Consider the following 26,702-nt stretch of genomic DNA (forward strand, 5'->3'; position numbering starts at 1 on the left):
TTGCATTTGCTCTTCATACTTTTCAAAACAGCCTTCCCTCTCTCCACCTTCTTCATGCTCTACTTTTATTAGGCTAATAGTGACGAACACGTAATGAAATCCAATGGTCACTTTCTAGTCCCTAACCTCTGTGAACTCTCGGTAGGCTCTGACACAACTGCTTACTCCCTTTTTCTTCATATAGTCTTCATTTGGCTCCTGGGACACCACCCTTTCCTAGTTTCTCTCATAACTCATGGGACGGCTCTCTCAGTGTCCTTCACTGATTTCTCCTTCTATCCTTGATCTCTGAAGTGAGAATGCCTGGGTGTTGGTCCCAGGATCTTGTTTCTATCTATGTATTCGGTGCCTACAAGATCTCATAGCACCATGGATTTAAATACCATATGTGTTTTTCTAACTCCAAAATTTATGTCTTGGGCTCTGATGTTTCTCCTGAATGTTGGATTGTATGTGTGGCACTGTCACTAGATATCTAATATATAGGCAACTCAGATTTATAGAGATAGAACAAATTCTTGCTTCTCTACTTCCTCCAACCTATTCTTCTTAATCTTTCCCATTTTGTTCAATAGTACCACTATCCTTGCAGAGCCCAGTCCAGAACCTTGAGATCTTTCTTAAATTCTCTTTCTCACATGCCACATTCAACCCATCAGCAAACCTTACTGGCTTTGCCTTAAAAAAAAAGAAAACAAATCAAAGACTGAGACTTAAATTACTTCCCACTTTACCATCACCATCCTCAATCAAGCCCATGTCTTGAACTGATCATAGTCTTCTATTTTCCCTGATTCCATTATTGTTCCCCAAAGCATTTTCCACACACAGCCAGAGTGATCTTCTAGTTAGGTGCGTCATTGTGCAGTTATAATGCTGAAATTCTTTGGAGCTTCTCAACACCTTTGGAATAAACTGCAAAGTCCTTCTCCTGACCAATGTGATCTGGGCCGTGCTCACTCTCTTGCTGTGCTTCTTACCTCTCTCTTCCTTATGCACTTTTCCTGACCTGGTACAGCCAGGTGTGCTCCACGCCAGGGCCTTAACCCTTGCACTGCCTTGTCTGGTTTGCTCCTCTCCATTCCCCTTTAACATTGCTTAAACTTTTACACTTCGTCTCTTCATTCGTTTCTCTTACCAAATGACTTCCAATGTAAGATGTCTAAACTGGTATCTCTTACCTATCCTCCCATGTTTTCTATTTTCTTACTCTAATTTAATTTTCCTTTTGGCGCTTAAAACTTACACTAGTTTACATATTTACTTGCTCATTTGTTTGTTGTTTCTTCTCCTACACACATCACCCATCTACTCCTCCATCCCCCACTCCCACTGGAAACTAATGAAGCTTTGTCACTTTTGTTTATAGTTGCATCTTCAGTGTGTAGAACTGTGTATGACACACGTAACAAATATATATAGAATGAGTGAATGTCATCACACTTGCTTAGTCCAGTTTTAACAATAGCCTTATGATGTAAGCATCAGAAAATCATGAATAGACTGAAGTTTATATTTTTACTCTCTTCAGCTTCACAAAAAAGTTTTATTTCAATGAAATCAAAGGTTGTGAGAGGTTAATAAATGTTTTTGACAAATGGTAATATTGATTTATCCCATTTTCTTAATAAGATAAAATTTAACTACATCAATGATGGAACAGAGTTTTTCAAAACCCTCTTGCATGAGTGACTTTAAATGAAGAAGCTAAAACCCGTTGAGATTTAAACCAGTGCGGAGTTTTGAGGTGATTTTTCTATAAGTTCATGAATCTGTAATTTAAATATAGAAGCCTTCTTCTTTTGAGTAGAAATATTTTATATTAAAGTGGAGCCATATCTGTGGGATAAATTAGTATAAATAACTTGACAAGATTTGGGGTCAGGGGAGAATTTAAATGACTGCAGACTCAGTTAACAGGTCTATATTCATTTTAACAAAAGTTATAAACACATTTTTCCCCCTTCCATGTCATGCTGTTGGCCGATGGTGAACTTATGATCGACTAGGTAGGTTTTTAAAGTATAATTAGGCGCTAACCCAGGTCACCATACTTACACATGGATACTTTTAAGATCTACACACAAGTCTTTACATGTTTTCAGTTTTGGGTGACTGACTGATTAACTTGGCCAATAGGGCTTATATTATCTGCTTTCTCCCTACCTTTCTAATCCTTTGTCCTGTGCAACTGTACCATTCCTCCCCCTCTCACCCGGGATGTTCCAATCAACTTGCTTCTTTTCTTTCTCGAACACACTAGCTCTTGCCTTCCTTGAGGCCTGAGCACCTAGACCCTCTCCCTAAAATCCCCTCATTTGCCTAGCTTTTTCTTTAGACCCTTAGATCCAATGTTACTTCTTTTGAGAGGTATTCTCTGGGTCTGAGTCCCCTCTTCTCTCACACCTCTCAGCCCCATACTTCCATCCCAAACTAAACTTTGCTTTTTTTTAGAGACAGAGTTTGCTCTGTCACCCAGGCTGGAGTGTAACAGTGTGATTGCAGCTCACTGTAGCCTCAAGCTCCTGGGCTCAAGCGATCCTCCTGCCTCAGCCTCCTGAGTGGCTGGGATTATAGGCATGTGCATCCATGTCTGGGCAATTTTTAGTATTATTATTTTGTAGAAATGGGGTCTTGCTTTCTGGCCTAGGCTGGTCTCAAACTCCTGGCCTCAAGTGATCCTCTCACCTAGGCTTTCTGCAGTGCTTGGACTATTTGCATGAGCCACTGTGGGCAGGTGTTTTTTTTTTATCCCCTTTATCAGCAGTCTTTTTCCTCTTTAGTACTAAGAACAACTTGCAATTTTGGGTTTAATTTTAAGTTCATTAGTCTCATGTCTGTTTTCCCTACCGTTTTCTAAGCTGTAGAAGCTGTATGACAACAGATATCTTATCAGTTTTATTCACCATGAAATATTCTTCATCAAGCATAGTATCTTGTCTAAATATCTGTCTAGTGAGTAAAGAAAGGAATGAATCCTTTTCATATATATTTTTTTTGTTTACTAGGATAGGATGGAAGACTAGATCAAAAGCCATGCTGTGAATGGATTAAAAGCTTTGGAATTCCATTATAGACTGAAGTTTACATCTATATCTGATTCTCAAATGTTTTCTTTCAGTGGAATCAATAGATAATTTACCCTGACAGGCCCAACAGAATGCAAGGCAACTCAAAATTAAAAGTTATTTTAAAGCATACAGAGATTATTTTATAATCGAGGCAATTGTCAATCAGTTTGTGTGTTAAGATCCTTGGTAAAAGGAGGAAGTATATCATCTAGATTTCATAATGGAAGAATCAGAGGCAAAATTATTATTAATAATTGTCATTATCATTATAATCCTACAAAAATGTATTCTTAGATAGTTAAAATATTAAAAAAATGTGAATCAGAGTTCCAAATATGTTATGGAAAAATATGTATACCATCAGGTGTGTTTATAATCTAACATATATGAAAATGTTTTAAAAGGTCATACTTACTTAACAGTCAGCAAGATGTATGTGGTACCTCCAAGTGCTGAGAAAAAAGAATTAAAGACTTGCACTGCCATATAAATGTAAAATTTCTTTTTACAAGCATTCTCTCTTGGGCATTCACCCAAATGGGCTGAGTAATTTCTGTTCTGGAAACCAGTTTCTTGTACACAACTACAATTATGAAACACCTAAAAAATAGTTTTTGAAATATTACAGAACACATTTACAAAACACAGCAAGGCTATAAATACATTCCATTATATTTAAACAAGTTTCATTCATTCAAACTAAAATATTTACAGCTTAAAAGAATTTTACAAATGTGCTTGCTTAATAGCTGAAAGGCAAAATAGTTTCCTGGATTCTTTTCTAGACAGGAAAAGGCCATTCACTACTAACATTTAATTCTTTCTCAATTTTAAAATTAGGAATGAATTGAAGAAATTAGTATCTGAAATTTCATATATAATTTTCTCATTAACATATGTTCTTTTTAATATTTCTCTTCCACCTGTTTTTACTTTCTGTAACACATTTATTATTCTCGTTGACAATGCCTATTAAATGAGAGGGACATGTCCTGGGGAAGGATTATTCAAAGAATTCAGAAAATACAGCTACTTGGGAGGAGCCAAAATCTGGAACTAAAGCCACTCTTGAGACTAGGTCAGAGTTCAGGGGAAATAAAGCCAGGCAGGGGAGCTGGAGTTCTATTTTAGCAGGTAAAAACAACATCCAGGAGCATAATGCCAGATAATCAAATAGATGATGTTATTACCAGTGAGGTTCAACACAACAGAATGCCTTCACTAATGAGTAGAGCACAGAAGGGGAAAACATAAGAACAAATGATTTTAGAAACTTAATCAAGTAGGAAATTTATGTAGGTAGGTAGCTTTAATAAATACTGTTCTGATTCTAGGATAAACTAAATTTTTTTTTATCTCAGCATATTATGGGGGTACAAATGTTGAGGTTACATATATTGCCCATGACCCCTCCCCCCTCAAGTCAGAGCTTCAAGTGTGACCATCCCCCAAATGTTGCACATCTCACTCATTATGTTTGCATATACCCCTTCCTACCACTCCCTTCCCACATGCCTGACACCCAATAAATGTTATTCCTATATGTCCACTTAGGTGTTGATCCATCAATACCAATTTGCTGGTGAGTACATGTGGTGCTTGGTTTTCCATTCTTGAGATACTTCACTCAGTAGAATGGGCTCCAGCTCCATCCAGGAAAATACAAGAGGTGCTATATCATCATTGTTTCTTGAAGATGAATAGTATGCCATGGTATACATATACCACATTTTATTAATCCACTCATGTATTGATGGGCACTTGGGCTGTGATTCTAGGATAAACTAAAATTTAAGGAAAGTTCACCTTGAACCTGTTAGTGCTAAAGACTAATTACTCAAAGAGGAATTGTAGAAGAGTTTGAATCCATACTTGTATGGTTCTACCAAGCTTAACTTTTTAGTTTTTTTTTTTTGTTTGTTTTACCTTTTTTTAAGTAGGCATAATTTGGAGGAATTCTTTATGGTGCAAACATATGGCCAATAAAACCAAACTTTGGCACAAAGAAAATTATTTTAAGAAGAGATGGTTTATTACTAAAGATTTAGTAAAAGAACTTTGCAATAGCCCCCAAATGGAATTGCCAGTATTAAGAAGGTGAAGTCTCCATGGCAGACAGAGCTCTCCTTCGGATTTTACTTTTATGCCTCTTTCAGACCTTCACTAGGGGGCAAAGTGGGACATAGATTAAATGGGCACATTCAATGAAAGGCACTATAACCATGAATGTGAGATACAGGCTTTTAAGTATGACCTTTGGGCCATACTTGTACTAGGTTATTAAAGTTGTGGCCTATCTTCAAAGAACGTAGGGTGTTTTATTCTTCAAAGTTCTCCATGCCTTTCCATAACACAATTTGTAGGACAATGGGCAAGGGAAAGATGGAAAATGAAAACCAAACATAGAAGGGTGTGGCAGACAACAATAATCATAGATGATTATATCACTTTTAATGTTGATAATAGGAAAGGTGCCTGAGAAGTAATTTTTGATTTATTTTTTTATGAAATGTTGAGTGGATTGGAGGTATGGGGCACACCACACCTGACCCCAACTATTGGGAATGATCCAGGAAATTGGGGAGAACCCATAGTCCACATGAAAAGAATTGTGGGATATGTTGGCAATAAATGAGCAGGATATTAAATTATCCTGGGTAGAAGTGCCTGCTTTGGGGAAATCAAAACTGGAAATCAAGAATTGGGCAGTCAAGTGATCATGATGCCCTGATTTATTTCTTAAAAAGTCAAAAGAGTAGTGAGCCCAGAGCTAAACTCATCAGGATACAAAATTGCATATAGATTGTTCTCCTAGTGAGGTAGGTAGTACTGACAAAGGACTAACTCAGGACCTTCTCCTAACTTACGAAGAGTAAATAATTCCAACTTAACAGAAATCATATGCTTCAGTCAAAAGGAGGTGCTTCTTAGAGAAACTAACTGCTTTCAAATTTGTCATATTCTTACAATCTCAAGGGGATAAAATAGGGGTAATCTCAAATTAGAATTCAAGTAACAGAAAAATCCTTAATTGTACCCTAAGCAGGATTTTGTAGGAAGCTTTGCTTATACAACATTACAGGCATCATAATGACACAGTACCGAAATCTTTTTCTTTTATCTTTTTACTGGAGACCTTAGTTACTGAAAGATTTGATAAATAACTGTTAAATCTAATCTGTGATTTTGATTAAAGAGAAGACAGAAAGTAAAAACTAATACTCACCATAGACTTTTTACTGCCTGTTGAAGACTTACATCCTGCTAGACAAGGCGATATGTAAGTTATTCCATTGTTCCCACAGACTGGTTCCCATTGACTTTTATCACAATTGCAGTCTGAGTTGCAATAAGAAAGTGGTACATCTATATGAGATGTCACTGAATTATTTCTGAAAATATATGACAGACACACATCAGAAAGACAAGATGAAGAAGAAGAGGATGAAGATGGGAAGTAAAGGAGGAGAAGGGAAGAGAAAAGGGGAAAAGAGAAGAGACATAAAAGAAAGGGTTTTCCTTTCATTAGATAGAGAAATTTGATTGGATCATACCAAAATGACAAAGTTTTTTTTTTTTTTAATGCTTATTCACTTTTCACCCTCTATCTTTACCAAGACATAACTTATAACCAGAAAAAAGTAAAACTTAAAAAGAAACCAAAGAAGTTAGGTCAGACTTAAATAAGAAGTATCCATAATTCTACCAAGAAATTTCACATTAGATAAATCACTTCATTTTTCTGAGACTCAGCTTCTCTTTGGTAATATAATGGCATTAGACTGAGGGTCCTCCCAGCTCACTGTAAATTCCTGTTAATCTATGAATCTTATTTAACTTGGTTGAATTTGAAAATCTGTATTTTAACTACATAAGAAAAGAATTTGATATGGTCAAAGCAGAACCTCTGGTGATTGAAAAATCAAGAATAATAGAATCAGCTGAAAATTGGCTAGAAAAGCTCTGTACATTTTAAAAATGAATCTACAGGCCGGGCGCTGTGGCTCACGCCTGTAATCCTAGCTCTTGGGAGGCCGAGGCGGGCGGATTGCTCAAGGTCAGGAGTTCGAAACCAGCCTGAGCAAGAGCGAGACCCCGTCTCTACTATAAATAGAAAGAAATTAATTGGCCAACTGATATATATTTAAAAAATTAGCCGGGCATGGTGGCGCATGCCTGTAGTCCCAGCTACTCGGGAGGCTGAGGCAGAAGGATCACTCAAGCCCAGGAGTTTGAGGTTGCTGTGAGCTAGGCTGACGCCACGGCACTCACTCTAGCCTGGACAACAAAGTGAGACTCTGTCTCAAAAAAAAAAAAAAAAAAAAAAAATGAATCTACAATATGCTTTATAATGATTTACTTTATAATATTGTTATAAATTATAACATATAATTTTATAAAATGGCTAAAATTATCAAATATGGTATTTGGGTAATTCATTTTCTACTTACAGATTTTTTAAATTATTCTTTTTGGTAAAATCTGATAATAATTGAAGGCTGATGAGTCTTTTTTGAATGAGCAAGTAATTTAAAAGAAGAAAAAAGAAATATATTTATAATTCAGAAACTACATTATTAATAATTTCATTAAAAAGCTTCTAACACCTTATTCTGCCTGAGGACATACTACTGGGAGTATTAGGAGTGGTTAAGCAGAATGGTTAATAAGTGCTATGGTCTGAATGTTTGTCCTCCCCAAAATTTGTAGGTTGAAGTCCAACCTCCAATGTGGTGATATTAAGAGAGGTGTTCAGGTCATGAGGCTGGAGCCTCATGGATGGGATTAATGACCTCTTGCCCCTTTCACCATATCAGGACACAGCAAGAAGATACCATCTGTGAACTAGGAAATGGGCCCTCACCAGACACTAAATCTGCCAATACCTTGGGCTTAGATGTTCCAGCCTCCAGAACTGTGAGAAATAAAGTTCTCTATCTTTATGAGCTATCCAATCTATGGAATTTTGTTATAGCAGCCCAAATGGACTAAGATAATGACCCAGTCCAGACATTATAATCAGTCACTATAGTGTTTATATTCTACTACATTTTAGCAATGCAACTGCTCTTTCTGAAATCATTTTTGCCATTCGTAACTCATAGATAATAGCATCAACCTCATAGCAGCTTTATGGAAAAAAAATTTTGTCAGTTCTCAAACATTTTGTTTTCAGGAGTTCTTCAAACACTTAAAAAGTATTGAGGATTTCAAAGGTTTGTTATATCTACTGAGTTATATCTATTGATATGTACTCTATTGGAAATTAATACTAAGAAATATTTAACACAAAAATACATAATCACACATATCATGAGCCATTAGATTGATGGCATCATCACATATTTTATAGCCTTAGAAAATATCGCAATATCTTTATGAGATAATGACAATAAAAAAGGCAAATAATGTCTTAGCATTATTCTAAAAATAGTTTAGAATTTGTGGACTCATAATAAAGTCTTAGGGACCCCTAGAGATACTCAGACCACATTCTGAGACCTCTGTAAGTCCATACATTAAAAATTTAACCCAGTGACTAGCATTTCATAGATGTTGAAAATATTGATTCTGTTATTTGCTATCATTAAATTGCAAGTTTCATGATGGAACTGACGTATCTTACAAATATTCACCTTTAAGGAGGCATGCAATAAAATTTTATTGAATAAAAAAATCCCATAGAACTGTCTATTCAAAAGAGCTTCTATCTTTTGAATAGACAGTACAGTTGCTATACTTGTTTTGGGGAAATTGGCCTTAGGTTAGAGCCTGCCTAGACAATCAGGAAGCCTTAGGAACTAATGTCATGGTATGGGATCAGTCTGGAATCATTATATGACTGCAAAGAAGTTACAATTTCTCCAGATCTCATATAATAAAGGAAGGTATATAAGAAGGTTGAATTGCATGATCTCTAAGGTTGTTTTTTTTTAATACCTCTAAAATTCAATGTTCTGGCTACAATGTGTTTTCATTTGCTAGAGTAGGTGATGGTATATGGGAAAGATCAACAACAGTTCAGTATTAGGAGCACATGGGGAAATAATTCAAGATAAGCTTGCCAATCCTCCAAGGATAGGATGATGTTTAGATAAGGAAATGTGGGAAGATTCGATACGTTAAAATCAGTATCTCATAGGATCCAGAGTTTGAAAGCTTGGCAGTAACAGTAAGTGGCACTAAAGAGCATGGTTATTGATCATTGTTTGTGGCTTGAATATGAACCTTTCTAAGCTTAGATTGTTGTGTATATTCAGATTATTAGATGTCTGCATAGAAATCCTGCCCTTGATTTGGGGTAGAGACTGAGGTACTAAAAATACTTTGCATTACGTGATAATAATGGAAAAGTAGATTCTCTATGGCCTAATATGTAATTATATATAGGCTATTTCTTAATGCTTCTTCCAATGAGGACAACACCAGAAGAAATAATAGTTTGCAGAAAAGGGGAATTTAGTACAAAAGTGTTCTTTTATAAAGATAGTCGGTAAACACCAAAATGAACTGTAGATAAAGGTTGTTCAGTCACTTTTGGAGAATGTCATTTATCTTACTCTTATGACCTATTCAAAATGGTAGTGGTTAAACCTGAGTTTCAGTGTCAAAAACACCAAATATGAGTCAGAATCTTAATGTTGCTAGCATTATTATCTGTGTATTTCTCTAATCCTACTTTACCATCATAAAATAGAGACAAAACTATCCACCACTCATTGTAAGTACCCCACAAGTGATAGTTACTATTCTTACAACCTATATTGCTTTTTTTAAGGCAAGAAATAAAAGAAGAATTTTTTGAGGTCTTTAAGAAATGGACATTTTGCAAATTTGTCAGTTGAAATTTCTCCCGATTAAAAGAAAGTTTAAAGTTGTTTTCTGCCCTATTTTACTTATACAGAGTCTTTTAATTGTCTGGTTAACATATTACAATTGATTGTAATTGATATAGTGATATATACAAACCCATCATAGGTCAAGGTTAGGCCAGCAACAGATTTGCTTTCACAGATTGTAGTAAAATGTATTAGGTAAAGGATAAAAGACATGGTAGAAGTAAAACACGAAAATTTGGCAATTCCAACTAAGGTTAATTTGAATTTTCTAATGATATATCCTCCTGCAAACATTCCAGCTCCAACAGTGGGTATGGTTATGGTTCCTAAAAATAAAAGAAGAGAAAAAGGTTGTCATTATGTACATATAGTTTTCTCATATAGCTTTATATATGAAACACAGTATATATCAACCAAATTCATCCAATCTTATTACTTCTTAAATAGAAAGGTGACAAACCAGGATGGAGGTATAGGACCAGTATACTATATGAGAGGGACAAAAATAATTTCTTCTTGCTAATGATGAGGATTTGGCTTCCCCAATAGCAAAAGGTAGTGACTGAGAGTATTTGTGTGTTCCAACAGATGTCTATGAGGCACTTTTTTTCTTCCTAGAAAAGAGCAACAAGAAAACACCATCTTTCTGTCTATGATATTTTGATCCTATCATCTAAAATCCTTTACATCTCTCAGAATAGAGTTCCAAAGCTCAATAACACACTCCAAATTTTCCCAGGGCTTTAGAATTGAATACTTGAATTAGTATCTCTTCATTATTCACCAAAACACATATATACCCTGACATAATGAACAGATCTATATACAGTATTAAAAAATGGTTGATCCCTCTTATAAATGTTCCATCTCATTGTCCTATAAGAGTTATTAAATGTGAAAACTTTTCCTAAAAAATTCAGACTAAGTTATTAGGAGTCAAAACTAATCTTTAGAATTTAAACTTTATCTTAAGTTCAACAAGGATATCATATACACAATATACACATACAATATTTCCAGACAAAGCCTGGCCCAATATTTCAGTACATTCATTTTCTAATTATTATTTTCTTGTTTACTTATTATCTAGTTACATACTACTTGATAAATTTTTTAATTCATCAAATACTTACTGAATTTCTACAATGTTTCTGAATATTGGCATTGTGGGAAGAATGATCTAAGAAAACTTTTCCTTAATAAGCAGGTCTCAATATACAATTGAAAATAATATTATTGCAAAATATACTCTCTAAAATATGATATTTGTTTTGAATTATGAATATTCTGATAATTTATTTAAATTGACTCTCCTTTTGGAAACAGACATCATATATTTTATAAGTAGCTAAGTCTTGATTTCAAAGTTGATGAATTATGAGATTACAATAATTATATTATGAAAGGATTTGTCTGAGAATCTCAGCACTAAATTATAAGATCCAATCATGCATATACTATATCTAAATGTTTCATTCACATGCAACTTTTTCTTTAGGAACTCATTCACATGCAACTTCAAATGCAGAACAATGATTCTATCCCAATATTGGCAAATTTGATAAAGTTTGAGAAAGAATAAAAGGAAATTATACTAAAGTATGAAATCGCCTTCACAATACAAGATCACTTGGAACACAATTATCAGTAGCATTTCATTTATCAAGCAAATAAGTAAAAACATGTCTTACCCAACAAAAAGCTAGCCTGAGAGGCTGTGTTACCATACTGTTGCTCCACGTATTTGAAGATGTAAGTAAAAGAACCAATAAAGCTGCTTAACTGTAACAATGTCAAAACCAGGAATATAACATATAGGGGATTGGTGAGGATGCTTTTCAAAGACTGAAAAAAACCTATAAAATTATAAAAATTAATAAAATATTACAATGCAACTTAAATATATATCAATATCTGAATCTCATAAGTGTGTTAAAATTACAGAAATACATAACACGGAAATTGAGTACCTTGCAATCCCACTTTTAACAGTTTTTTAATGTCTTCTTTCAATATTTTCCATATATATCTTAATATTTATTTGTTTAGTTCATTTTACCCCCAAATAAGATCATACATAAATGCTGCTTTGTAACATGTTTTGTACACTTAATATTTGGTTATCCTTGGCACTTTACCAAACTATTACATACATATTAAATCACTTATTCATTAATTCAACAAATATTTGGTTTTTAACTGAGTATCAGGAAACATGCTAAGTGTTCAAGAAACAAAATTGAGTAAGACACGTGATGTCCCTTATTTATTAGCACTTAATAATATAATTATTATAGCAATAATAGAATTATTAAGCACAAATTTAAGAAAAATAGCATAATCCAAAACTCACAGAAATAAGAACATTTAGGTTCAAAAAAGTTAAATATCAATTTAGTATGATGTCTCAGACCTCTTGTTTATTGATACAAGGCTTTTCTACCATAAAATACTACATCAGTAAATCTGGTAGTATAATATTATACATCACCTGTTTTAAGTTGCAAGAAGGAGAGATAAGAGGACATAATGATGTCATGTCTAAAGTGACAATATGACAGTTATTACAACTAACTATTGTACAGCAACCTATGCCTACAATAATTTTTATTCTGACTGTATATTCTAAATTATTTTATCCATTCCTAATAAGCATGTAACTAAGGTTCTCTTTACTATCCAGGTCTCTACCCTACAAACACAGTTGAATAATATAGATAATGTTTACAATTGTCCTAGTTTTGCACCTTCATTATCCTCTCTATTCTTTTGGGATTCACAGTCAACCCTGGCCCTTATAAATTTAGACAATCCACTAATTTTTGTAGAGTAGAAGCATAGCATATACAAAATAAAAATATCTTGGTATGCTGTTTTTAGTATACATGTTAAATTTCAGAAACTTTTAACTCAGTGGTGTGTTGGTAAATATTTAACCGACTTAGGGGAAACAAACCCTGTTTTGTAATATTTCCCAAATTCCATGGTAATAAATGGTGATACATTATCCTGTTATGGACAATTTCAAGCTACCAGTGTAGATGAAATTTAACAATTCTCTCTTATAAGCCAATGAAAAGGGCTCCAGCCCATGATTGCTCTTGGGTTAGCATGATGGAGAGTAGAAAATAATAAAGTAGATAAGTGAAAGAACTGATGAAAGAAAACTTGGGTTACACTTGAGATCTTAAAATCTTATATCAATGAAAACTTGAAAATTTTACCAAGAGTTTAGGGGTTACACTGCTTTGGCTTTTACTATTTCATCATTTCTTTACAATCTGTAAACTGCTTGTCAACATCTCACTGTTTCAAAATGAAAAAGGAGAACATTACAACTGATACCACAGAAACATAAAAGATCATCAGAGTCTATTATAAATAACCATATGCTCACAAACTAGAGGAAATGGATGAATTTCTAGAAACACAAGTCCTCCTGAAATTGAATCAGGAAGAAATAGAACTCCTGAACAGACCTATAATAAGTAGAAAGATTGAATAAGTACTAACAAAACCTCTCAACAAAAAAAATCCCAGGACCAGATGGATTCACAACCAAATTCTACTAAACATATAAAGAAGAACTAATACAAATCCTCCTTAAATTTTTCCAGAAATTTTTTTTTATTTCAGCATATTATGGGGGTACAAATGTTTAAGTTACATGTGTTGCCATCCCCTCCCTTCCCCCCCAGAATCAGAGCTTCAAGTGTGTCCATCCCCCAGATGGTGCACATTGCACTCATTATGAACAAATATACCCATCCCCTCCTCCCCCCTCACATCTGCCGGATGCCTGATAAATGTTATTCCTATATGTCCACTTAGGTGTTGATCAGTGAAACCAATTTGCTGGTGAGTACATGTGGTGCTTATTTTTCCATTCTTGGGAAATTTCACTTAGTAGAATGGGTTCCAGCTCTACCCAGGAAAATACAAGAGGTGCTATATCACCATTGTTTTTCATAGCTGAATAGTACTCCATGGTATACATATACCACATTTTATTAATCCACTCATGTATTGATGGGGGCTTGGGTTGTTACCACATCTTTGTAATTGTGAATTGTGCTGCTATAAACATTGGAGTGCAGATGTCTTTTTTATAGAGTGTCTTTTGTTCTTTTGGGTAGATGCCCAGTAATGAGATTGCTAGATCAAATGGTAGATCTACTTGTATTTCTTTAAGGTATCTCCATGTTGCTTTCCACAGAGGTTGCACTAGTTTGCAGTCCCACCAGCAGTGTAGGAGTGTTCCTATCATTCTGCATTCACGCCAATATTTATTGCTTGGGGACTTTTTGATAAAGGCCATTCTCACTGGAGATAAGTGATATTTCATGGTAGTTTTGATTTGCATTCCCCTGATGATTAGAAATGTTGACCATTTCTTCATATGTTTGTTGGCCATTATTCTGTCTTCTTTTGAAAAGTTTCTGTTCATGTTCTTTGCCCACTTTTTGATAGGGTTGTTTGATTCTTGATATTTTCGTGCTGATTTTCCTGAGTTCTAAATAGATTCTAGTTATCAGCCCTTTATCAGATGTGTAGCTTGCAAAAATTTTCTCCCATTCTGTGGGTTGTCTGTTTGCTCTCTTGACAGTTTCTTTGGCTGTGCAGAAGCTTTTTAATTTGATAAGGTCCCATTTATTTATTTTTGTTGTTGCTGTGATTGCCTTTGGGGTCTTCTTCATAAATTCTTTGCCTAGGCCAATGTCTAGAAGAGTATTTCCAACATTTTCCCCTAGAATTATAATAGTTTCACACCTTACATTTAAGTCTGTTACCCAGCGTGAGTTGATTTTTATGAGAGGTGAAAGGTGTGGATCCTGTTTTAGTCTTCTACATGTGGCTATCCAGTTTTCCCAGCACCATTTATTGAATAAGGATTCTTTTCCCCAGTGTTTGTTTTTGTATGCTTTGTCAAAGATTAAATGGCTATATGAGGATTGTTTTATATCTGGGTTCTCTGTTCTGTTCCACTGGTCAGTGTCCCTATTCTTGTGCTACTCCTAAGCTGTTTAATTACTATAGCCTTGTAGTATAGTTTGAAATCTGGTAAATTGATATCTCCCATTTTTTTTTATTGCCTAGGATTGCTTTTACTATACGGGGTCTTCTCTGGTTCCATATGAAGTATAAAATTATTTTTTCTATATCTGTTAAAAATTATGTTGATATTTTAACAGGGATTGCATTAAATCTGTAGATGACCTTGGGTAGTATAGACAGCTTAACAATGCTGATTCTGCCAATCCATGAGCATGGTATGGTTTTCCACCTGTTTATGTCCTCTGCTATTTCCTTCCTCTGTTCCAGAAAATTGAGTAAGGGAGAATTATCATAGAATGAGAATACCAACTCATTCTATGAGGTCAGTATTACCTTGATACCAAAACTAGACAAGGATGTAACAACAACAACAACAACAAAAACTACAGACCAGTATCCCTGATGAATATAGACACAAAAATCCTTAAAAAATACTGGCAAATAAAATCCAAAAGCATACCAAAAAGATGATACACCATGATCAAGTGGGTTTTATACCAGGTATGTAAAGATAGTTGAACATAAACAAATCAATAAATGTGATATATCACATAAACAGAATTAAGGACAAAAACCATACGATCATCTCATTAGACACAGAAAAAGCATTTGGTAAAATTCAGCATCTCTTTAATGGTAAAATTCTCATCAAACTAGGCATTTAAGGAACATACCTCAAAATAATAAAGGCTATATACAACAAACCCACAGCCCACATCATATTCAATGGGGAACAGTTGCAATCATTCCCCTTAAGAACTAGAACACTCTTATTCAACATAGTACTTGAAATACTTGCCAGAGCAATCAGACAAGACAAAAGATAACAGGAATCCAAGTTGGAAAAAAGTAGGTCAATTTTTCTCTGTTCACTGATGACATTAACTTATGTATAGAAAATCCTAAAGACACCACCAAAAAATGCTTATACTTGATAAACAAATTCAGAAAATTTCAGGATATAAAATCAATGTACAAAAGACAGTAGCATTTCTACGTGCTAATAACAATCTAGCTAATACTAAAATCAAGAGGGCAATCTCATTTATAACAGTTGCAAAATAAAATAAAACAAAATGCCTAAGAATGTATTTAACCAAGGAAGTGATAGATCTCTACAAGGAAAACTACAACACACTGATGAAAAAAATTGCAGGTGACACGAACAAATGAAAAAATATCCCATGCTCATGGATCAGAAAAAATTAATATCATTAAAATGACCATACTCCCTAAAGAAATTTACAGATTCAATGCAATCCATATCAAAATACCAGTGTCATTTTTTTCACAGAATTAGAAAAAAAAAACTCTAAAGTTTATTTGGAATCAAAAAACTTGAATAGCCAAAGCAATCTTGAGCAAAACAAACAAGCTAGAGGCATCACATTGTCTGACTTTAAATTATACTACAAGCCTATAGTAGCCCAAATAGCATGGTACTGGTATAAAAACAGACACATAGATGAATGGAACAGAATAGAGAACCCAGAAATAAAGCCACATAGTAATAGCCAACTTATCTTTGACAGAGTCAACAAGAACATACACTTGGGAAAGGACATACTTTTCAATAAATGATAAATTGGCAATCCAGTTTTCCTCTATTCAGGAGAATAAAACTGGACCCCTATCTCTTACCATATACAAAAATCAACTCAATATGGATTAAAGACTTGAATTCAAAATGTAAAACTGTAAAAATACTAGAGAAAAACCTAAGAAAAACTCTTTTGAACATTGGACTAGGCAAATATTTCATGACTAAGACAAAAAAATCACATGCAACAGAAACAAAAATAAACAAATGGGATTTTATTAAACTACACAGCTTCTGTACAGCTAAAGAAATAATCAACAGAGTAAACAGGCAACACAAATAAGGGGAATAAATATTTGCAAACTATATATCTGGCAGGGCACTAATATCCTGAATTTATGAGGCACTCAAATAATTCAACAACAACAACAAAACCCATAATTAACCCCATTATAAAGTGGGCTAAGGACATGAGTAGACATTTTTCAAAAGAAGACTTCTTAGTGATCAACAAGTATATGAAAAAATGTTCAGCATCACTAATCATCAGAGAAATGCAAATTAAAACCAAAGTGAGATATCACCTTACACCAATCAAAATGGCTATTATTAAAAAAAAACTAAAAATAACATATGCTGGTGAGGATGTGGAATACAGGAAACTCATAAACTATTGGTGGGATTGTAAATTAGTGGGAGATTTATCAACGAACTTAAAATAGAACTACCACATCATGCAGCAATGCCAGTGCTGGGTATGTTCTCAAAGGAAAAGAAATCAATATATAAAAAAGATAGCTGTACTCAAATGTTTTTTTGCAGCACTATGACAATAGCAAAGATATGGAGTCAACGTAAGTGTCCATCAACAGAGGATTGGATAAAGAAAATGTGGTAATATGCACAATGGAATGCTATTCAGCTATAAAAAAATGGAATCATATGTTTTGTTACCAATGTGAATGGAACTAGAAGCCATTATCGTAAGTGAAACAACTCAGACACAGAAAGACAAATACTGCAAGTTCTCACTTATAAATGGGAGTAATAGTGTATACACATGGAGGCAGAGTATGGAATGATGGACGATGGATATTCAAGCGATGGACATGGGAGAGGTCTGGTAACGGGTGGTTGCTTGGTGGGTACAATGTGTGTTGCTTCAGTGTATGCACTGAAGGCCCTGACTTTACCATAATGCAGTATATCAATGCAGCAAAAATGCAGTTATATTCCACGAATATATACAAATAAAAATTAAATGGGGGGACACCCCACTGTTTCAACTGTCTTGCTCTGTTTGCTGCTAGATCATTCCCCTGGTTATTGCTTCTCAATGGTTCTTCATTAGCCCCCAGGGCTTATATTAGAAAAAGAAGGCACTATCAAATGGTGAAGGATCCTAATTCACATTATTGACTCCAATTATCTTAATTACTACTGCTCCATTTCATTCTTGAGTATTTAGATAAGACATATTATATATGTATATGTGTATATATAAGTATAGATATATATTTTTAAATTACCAAGAAAAATAATCTTAATTTATTATTTATTAGGTAAACTTTAATTAAAGTAAGCTATAATTAAAGTTTAACTAGAGAGAAACCTCTCCTGACATCTTACTTCATATTCTCTCTCTCCACCTGAGAATTTTTAAGTTTAATCTTACCATAGTACTTAAAACACTTTACTTCAATTGTCTATATACTTCTCAGTACCACCTGCTAAGTAGTAAATTCTTGAAAAACAGAGGCAATGTCCTATCACCAGGACAAAGTATGGTGGCTATTGTCATTTGATGAATAAATGAATGAATGAAATATTACAATCTTTTTAACCCTCATAGTTTACACTATATAATATTGAAATGAATATAAATTCTTTGGCTCATAAAGAATAGATGTTTTTAGCCTTTGGTTGGGTTCTCCCTGCTAAAGAGCACAAACCTTATCCTCTTCAGTTTGTTATGTTCTCAGGAAATATTTACTAATTTTAACAGGAGTTTTAGAGAAATAATTTGGCTAAATTTAGTGCAGAAGAAAGCTAACTCCAGACAGTTTGGGTAGTAATATTTATGATTAATATTTTGGAGTACCTATTCTTCCTTTTCATTAAAATTAAGAATTTCAAGTTGACTATGAATATAAAATACTTACCAGTCACATTATCAGAGACATTGTTTTTATGTTTGAGCAAACTAGCAGTTTTATTCCTTTCTTCATTTGTTTTGAGCACATGTGAAGATGTTGAAACTTTCCTTTCTTTCTGTTGTGCATATGGATTTTGGGGCAAAAAAAAGAATGGTATGGAAGAAATAATGGAAAATAATCCAGACACAAGGAAACCAAGCCACCACGCACCAACCCAACGAGAGTCCTTAGGAGTAATTCTGATAGTGCCTAGAATAAATAATTAGAAGAAGCCAATTAATAATCATTTTGAAAACAGTAATTTTGGGGAAATAATGATAATGATTGCTGTCCTCCATAGCTAAAGAAAGTAAACTATATTTCATCTATTCTAGTACATTATTTTTTCTTTTCATATTTTTTCATCTCTGAATCCAGGATAAGTCTAACATTTAATGACATCTTGCAATTGCTATTGTCTAGGAATCCATCATGGCATTTTTGTCATTGCCTGAGCTTGTGTGAACTTGGTAGCTTTTCTGATTACATGATTGGACAACTGTCATCATTGGGCATTTAAGCTGGAAGACCATTTAAGAACTATTTATGAAAGGAATACAAATTTTCATTGTTGTCTGAAAATGTCTATGGTACTATCTAATGAAGTCAAGAAAGCATCATTTGTTAAATAAATAAGTGGATAAAATATTACAACCCTTCTCATAATATTGAAATGAATATACATTCTTTGGGTCCTAAAGAATGGATGTTTTTAGCCTTTGGTTTAAACAAAAGTAGTTTTCAAGAAATCCTCAGAGTCAATAAATGGGCTCCTCCACAACTAGAAACCTGCATCCCCAGCTCTCTATACAGCATGAAAAAAAAAATACCCACAATGAAAATTTGAGTTTAAAAGTAACCCAGAAGAGATGAACTCTTAATGTCAGGGATAATTTAACCATTTTATTACAAATACATTTTCCTTTAAAGCATGCATAAGAAAATATGTAAATGCTATATCTCAAGCATAAATGAGCTATTTTAGTAGATATAAAATAAACAGTCATAATAAGAAAGCATACATGAAATATTAGCAAGATAGCAGAATAGGAAGCACTGGACTATTTCCACCCCCACAAACACACTGATGAAATAGCAATATACAGATTTACTCCACCTGTGAGAAATCCAGAAACTAGTTGAGAGGCTCCTATACTTCAGGCAAGTGAAAAACCAGACACATTGAAACCAGTAAGAAAATTGGAAACACCCTCTTGCCATAATCCCCTACTCAGTATAGTGCCATACAATTGGGAAGAACTAGCAGTTTGGACTAGTGTGTGGATACTTGCCACAGCTCTTCTGCCTAGCTCAACACAGAGTAAGTGGGTGAAAGAGAAAAACAAAACACAAACAAACAAACAAACAAAAAAACAACTCCCAGCTTATCCCTGGCGAGGGAAAGAGTTGGACTGCACATCCAACATTGCAACTTTTCCAGGTGCTACCCAAGGGACATGCTTCTATCTCACCTATCTCAAAGTGCTGACAGGACCCAGAATATGGTAGACCTCTAGAGGCTACAGAAAACAAGTGTGGCAATTTGAACGTGTATGTGGGCACTCGACACAGCTTCTGCTGTCCCCCCCCCCAACTTAGTGCAGAATTGGCAGGCAACAAAACAAAACAAAACAAAAAACCTGAGCTATCAGCCTTTCTGTATGGGTAGGGAAAGACTTTGTATTTTCTGAGTTTTACTCAAGGAGCTGGCTTTCATCTTGCCTGTTTGGGGCCAAGTATATGTCAGACCCTGGAGGCCACAAAGAACAAAAAGGTAGTTTAAACTAGCAATGAGCACTTGTCATATCTCCTCTTTACCCCAGGTCTATGCTGAGTTAGGAGGTAAAAAACCTCAGCTCCCAGATTCTTCCTGGGGAGAGAAAGAGTTGGATGGCATGCCAAAGTTCAAACCTTTCTGGAAGTTGACCAGGAGACTGGCTCCTGTCTCAAATGTCTAAAAGTGCCAATAAGATCCTGTATACTCTAGATGCCTGGGGGCTCCTAGGATAAAGACAGTAGTTTGAATAATCATGAGGATTTTAGAGGCCCATAGAAGCTCTGGCTGGGTTGATTGATAAATGTTTTCTACTGTTCAGGGCCAGTCCATGAAGATTTGGAGAGGTGGCATTTTTTCCTAATGTATAAAAAGTTATGAAAGATGAAGAAGCAGGGAAATAATATCCAAAGAAAGGAATAATACAAAACTCCAGAAACAGACCCTAATGAAATGGAGATATATAAATTATCTGATAGAGAATTTAAAGTAACCATCATGAAAATGGTCAATAAGCACAGAAGAACAATTTATAAGCACAAAGAGAATTTCAACAAAAGAGATAGAAAATTTCAAATAGAATTAAGCAAAAATCTTAGAGCTGAAGAATGGATAGCTTAAGAATACTGAATTAAAATATTCAATACAGGAATTCAATAACAGACTGGAATAAGCAGAAGAAAGAAATCAGCAAACTTGAAGATAGATCTTCAAGCAAACTTGAAATTATCCAGTCAGAGGAAGAAAAAGATAAAAGAATGAAAGAAAATGAAGAAAACTTAAGTACTTAGGGGATACTATCAACAGTATAGTCAAGGTGCTGAAAGAAAAAAAAAACACCTTTTCAATTAAGAATACTATACTGTTAGAACTGTCCTCTAAAAAAAAGGAAAGAAAGATAAAGACTTTCCAAGACAAACAAAAGCTGAGGGAATTCATCATCTCTAGATCTGTCTTACAAGAAAAACTACAGAGAATTCTTCAACTTGAAACAAAATGATCCTAAATAGCAATATCACGGCATAAAAAGTATAAAACTCATTGATAAAGGTAAATACATAGACAAATACAGAATAATAAATTACCCTATTGGTTATGGGTAAATGATTTAATTCTAATATAAAAATTAAAAGACAAAAGCATTAAAATAAGTATATCTAAAAAATATTAATGGCTATACAATATAAAGAGATGTATATTGTAACTTCATTAAGATTAATTATTCATGGAGGGGGTAGTAAGTAAAAACTTTTTGTACACAAAGAGTCAAAGACTCTCAATATAAAAAATCAACAAATCACAAAGGAGGACAGCAAGAGAGGAAAAGAGGGACAAAGTTACTACAGGATAAACAGAAAACAGACAATTAACAAAATGGCAACAGTTAATCCTTCCCTGTCAATAATACTCTAAATGTAAATGGATTAAACTCTCTAACCAAAATACATACAGTAGCTGAATGGATAAAACAGAATACATGCTGTCTATAAGAATCATTTTCGGTCTAAAGACACACATAGGCTGAAAATGAAGGGTTGGATAAAAGATATTTGGATTTGCTTAGACAGATTATTCTGGGAACAATAAGAGTAAGAATGGATAAGACTAGAGGGAAAGAGTTCAGGTGAAAGGTTATACAGTAATTTAGTGAATAATTGAATTAAGGTAAAGATATTCATCAAGAAAGGGAATATAGGGAATAAAGTGTGCTTAAAATGATGAGCCCAGATTTTGACACATTGTGTTTTAAGTGCTTGTAAGACATATAAGAACGAAAAATACAAGTACTAGAAATAACAATTAAAACAAATTAGAGAAAAGTGTTCATTAGGATTAGTAAATTTAGACAGAAATTGATTGTGTTTCATCAGTGGTAGAAGCCAGATCATAGTGGATTGAGAAAAGGATGGGAGGTGAGAAGGTGAGACATCTAATTTAAATGATTTTCTTCTAGGTGCTTGGCTCTGAAGAGAAATAGAAAAAACAGAAAGTCAGCCAGAAATTTGTTTGGGGATATAAAAAATTGTATGTATGTAAAAAGATGAGAGAAACTTCAGTGTGTTTGCCTATAAGAACGAGAAGGGTGGAGATATAAGGGTTTAAGATGCAGGATAGATCAGGCCAAGGATTAATGGTACTAGATGTTGGAAGAGGCAGGAAGACGGAGTCCAAACCCCAGGTGTGTCTATTAACATTGGCTGAAGATGAATACCTTTTCCACTGAGCTGGAAAAAAGAAAGATGGATACGGTACAGGAATATTTGTAGGAAGGAAGGCCTGACATTGAGATAGTTTTAATAACATGTCCTTTATTTCTTGTATGAATTAAGAAAGAAAGCATGCTTGTAGAGTGAGGAGGAAGCTCATCATGTCATTTATGTATCCTCTCTTTTATTCACTTGTGCAACAAGGACTTACTGATTGTCGTCATATGCCAAGCCCTCTGTGAGGACCAGGAAAAATGACCATGACCAAGTGGAGTCGTAGCACAGTGGAATCTCTCAAACCATTCCAGCCATAAATCAGTGCAGCAGCCACAGGAGGCTTTAGCAAAGTAAACTTTAAGTTCTGCACTTCCGCATTCAAACCACCATCAACTGAAAAATGAAATTTGCCTGACTGGGAAGTCAGTTATGGGAGAAGGGCATTTTAAGTTTGGTTATTTTGGATTAAATAATCTAAATTAAGTTTGTTAAAAATCCTCTCATTTGCTACTTAGTTGTAAAAACGTGATATAAATTGGAGATGAATTTTATTGTTTATCCTTATTATTAATTCATTTTTTCCTACTTGTAACTTTTGAAAAATAGTAAGCAAAAGACTATTGAAAGAGTTACTTTGGTTATTTGGAAAAATGGTACCCTCTACTTGAAAGACACTGTCATGGTAACTTGTTCTGATTATACTTACTCATATCTACATAGCCAATGTCCACGTACAGTTTAGAAAACAGAGATGTCATTGTAAAGCCAAGGAGTGGACCAATCATTCCTATTCCACCCAAAAAACCTGAAAATATTACAGAACAATTTTTATCAGATGCCAAGAATACATGGGTCTTATTCAACATGCTTTTTGTAGTAATATTACACAATACATTTCTCCAAATAATTTTTCCATTAAGTAAAAGAATGAGTTTAGTAACATTATTATTTCAAGGGTAAACCCAGGAAAAGTAATGATGCAATGCAATATTTTCTGTATATTACCTATATAGACAGAAGAATGTCCTTCCTTAGCAAAATCATCAATGTAAGACATCCCCAATGGTCCTATGGGAGTTTCCCCTATTCCACGAAGCATATTACCCAATAAAACATATATCCACATGTATGACCCAGTTTCCTTTCCACAACCTACACAGACAAGAGAGTGTTTTATTTTAAACATTAATTTTAGCATTCTTATTAGAAATTCAACTACTTTAAACCCTTAATTATTCCATTTAATTTTTGTTTTCTTAATTACAATTTATTCACATTCACTTTGCAAAGTTTGAAAATACAGAGAAGCACACATCAAAACCAAACGAGTAAAAATTATCTGTAATCACACTACACACACGTCACTTCAAGTGTTGTTAAATGTCTTCCACATTTTTAGTGCACAAAAATATGTATAATCTTCATTAAGTACGTTATTTACTTATTCATAAATTTACATTTACTTATTTATAAATGTCCAGTTCATATTATAACTTGCTTATACAGTTAACACCATATTATGAAAATTTCCCTATGTTGTTAAGATTTCATTTATGTCAAAATTTTAATGACTCTATAGTAGCGCATTGAATAGCAGCTTCATAATTCATTTAATCAATCTCTTAATTTTAAATTGCAAAATATTTCTAATTTTTTATTTTATTTTGTTAAACAGGGATGTCATGGTTATAACTGTAAATAAGTCTTTGTGGATAATCCTGATTGTTTCCTTAAAATAATCAATAAAAGTAGAATTGTTAAGTAGGTATGTTTTTGTTCTTTAATATATATTGAAAATTAGTCTCCAGAAAGAGTTGCAAATTTACACACTCCTAGAAATACATAAAATGTAATATCTTTTTTCCTCCATGTAATTTTTCATTTTAATCTTTTTTAATAGGTAGAAAATTTTTATTGTTATAATTTGTAATTATAATTTATGATTTGTATTATAATAGGTAAAAAAGTTTCAGTTGGTATAATTCACATTTTTCACAAAGCAAATTTTACATTATTTGCATATTTATGCCACTTTCTGCTTTTCTATTTTAAATTCATATGCTATTTCTACTGAAATCACTCTCTTTTCTTATCTACTCCTAAAAGCTCTTTATATAAAACACAGTTATTCCTAAGTATACACTGGGAATTTTTTCCAGAACCACCCATGTGTATCCAAATTCAGCCAAACTCAAGTCCTGCAGTTGGCTATGTGGAACTCATGTATAGGAAAAGTAAACCCTCAGCACACACAGGTTTGGGATCCTGTGAATATTGTATTTTCAATTTGTGTTTAGTTGAAAAAAATCCGCATATACGTGGACTTGTGCAGTACAAACTTGTGCTGTTCAAGGGTGGACTGTATATATTAAAACTATGATTTTGTCTGTATGTAAGGACCAAATGTTTTTTCTATTGGCTTTTAAATCAATTTTTCCAATGAATATCACAATAATTTTTATAGATGTAATTAAATTTATAAATTTTAGAATACTTTCTATTGTCACTATTCATTCTTACCTTTTCCCACTATCTCAGGTGAGGTTCTATTGAATGATAAAGTTTGATTAGTTAAACAAGTTGGTAAGCTTGATGTTGAATTTTCTGATGGATCAGTATAAGTTTCTTTAGAATACCTGTAACTATAAGAACATCATTGGATTTAACATTTTGCTTATCTACTGAATATTTTCAACTTTTCCCAGAAATACAGAGAGGTTTTCCCTTTTATTTGCACCACTTCTTTTCTCCAAATCCAGAATCCTCTTTGTCAATTTCCCAGCCTGCATTTTAGTAGATGTGGTGGGAAAAAGTGAAATGGGAGTGTCTACTAAGAAAGATCATTCAATACTCCCCTGGCAAGGTGCATCACCACCTTGCTGTAATCCTGGGAGATGGAGCTAGAATAGGGACAAATGCTGAAATCCAAAATTACTGAGATATCCTGTGAGCTTCAAAGGCAGCCTACTATATGCCAGACATTATGCTCAGTTTCAAAAAGCTAGAAATAAAACACAGTTGTTGTACCTAAGGAATTTCACACTCCCTAAGATAAACATATATGATAAAAGATATAATAAGTTTAATACATAGGGTACCAAGTGGTCACAAAGGAAAAACAGATGATTGGAGGGGGGAGGGGAGTAGATCAGAGAAGACTTTACAATGAGAGTAAAATGTAAAATGAATCTTGAAGATGGATAGGAGTTTAACAAGTAGACAAAGGAAGAAAAGTACTCAAGGCTGTAGAAACAGCAGGTACAAAGGTATGATATATTAGGGCACATTTAGAGCCATGGTCCCCAAACTTTTTGACACCAGGGACCAGTTTCATGGAAGACAATTTTTTCCAGAGACTGGGGAGGGAGAATGGTTTTACAGCCACTCCCCAGTGCTAATTAGCATCAATGCCCCCACTCCACCTCAGATCATCAGGCATTAGATTTTCATAAGGAGCGTGCAACCTAGATTCCTCCATGTGCAGTTTACAGTAGGGTTCATGCTCGTATGAGAATCTAATGCCACCGCTGATCTGACAGGAGGCGGAGCTCAGGCGGTGATGCAAGCGATGGGGAGCGGCTGTAAATACAGATGAAGCTTAGCTCCCTCACCCGCCACTCACCTCCTTTCACCCGATCTGGTTCCTAAGGGGCCATGGACCAGTATCAGGGGTTGGGGATCACAGATTTAGAGAATTTCAGGCCTAGACTGTGGCCCTCAATTGAGTGAAGCAATGAAAGATGAAGTTGTGACAGTTGCATTTATGACATATTCTCCATATAAATCATGAAGAATAAGAAATTAATAAGAGTAAAGAGAGAACTTAGAGGATACAGGCATTATAGTGTCAGAAGCAAAAGCAAACTATGGACATGAAGAAGAGGACACAAAGATAGGAAATGAATCCAGAGAATATAATATGTGAAAATAAGAAGGAGCAGTACCACAAATAAGAAAAGTTCTTATAAGGGTCAAATGTAAGAGGAAAAAAAAATAGAATTAATATTGCAACAAAAAGGCTTGA

General features: G+C 34.2%; 1 protein-coding gene across 1 annotated transcript in view; it reads right to left on the reverse strand.

Moving 5' to 3' along the window:
• The window catches only part of SLCO1B3 (solute carrier organic anion transporter family member 1B3), an 83,800-nt gene that overhangs the window by 20,398 nt on the left and 36,700 nt on the right, over window positions 1-26,702 (reverse strand). Inside the window, exons 6-13 of the mRNA XM_020287590.2 lie at window positions 25,199-25,320; window positions 23,684-23,830; window positions 23,385-23,483; window positions 18,668-18,910; window positions 11,602-11,766; window positions 10,041-10,236; window positions 6,298-6,463; window positions 3,487-3,671 (exon numbers count right to left, since the gene is read on the reverse strand). Coding sequence (XP_020143179.2) covers window positions 3,487-3,671; window positions 6,298-6,463; window positions 10,041-10,236; window positions 11,602-11,766; window positions 18,668-18,910; window positions 23,385-23,483; window positions 23,684-23,830; window positions 25,199-25,320 — 1,323 coding nt within the window. The remainder of the gene's footprint in view (window positions 1-3,486; window positions 3,672-6,297; window positions 6,464-10,040; window positions 10,237-11,601; window positions 11,767-18,667; window positions 18,911-23,384; window positions 23,484-23,683; window positions 23,831-25,198; window positions 25,321-26,702) is intronic.

The sequence above is a fragment of the Microcebus murinus genome, chromosome 10 (genome assembly GCF_040939455.1).
Source record: "Microcebus murinus isolate Inina chromosome 10, M.murinus_Inina_mat1.0, whole genome shotgun sequence".
Taxonomy (NCBI): Eukaryota; Metazoa; Chordata; class Mammalia; order Primates; family Cheirogaleidae; genus Microcebus; species Microcebus murinus.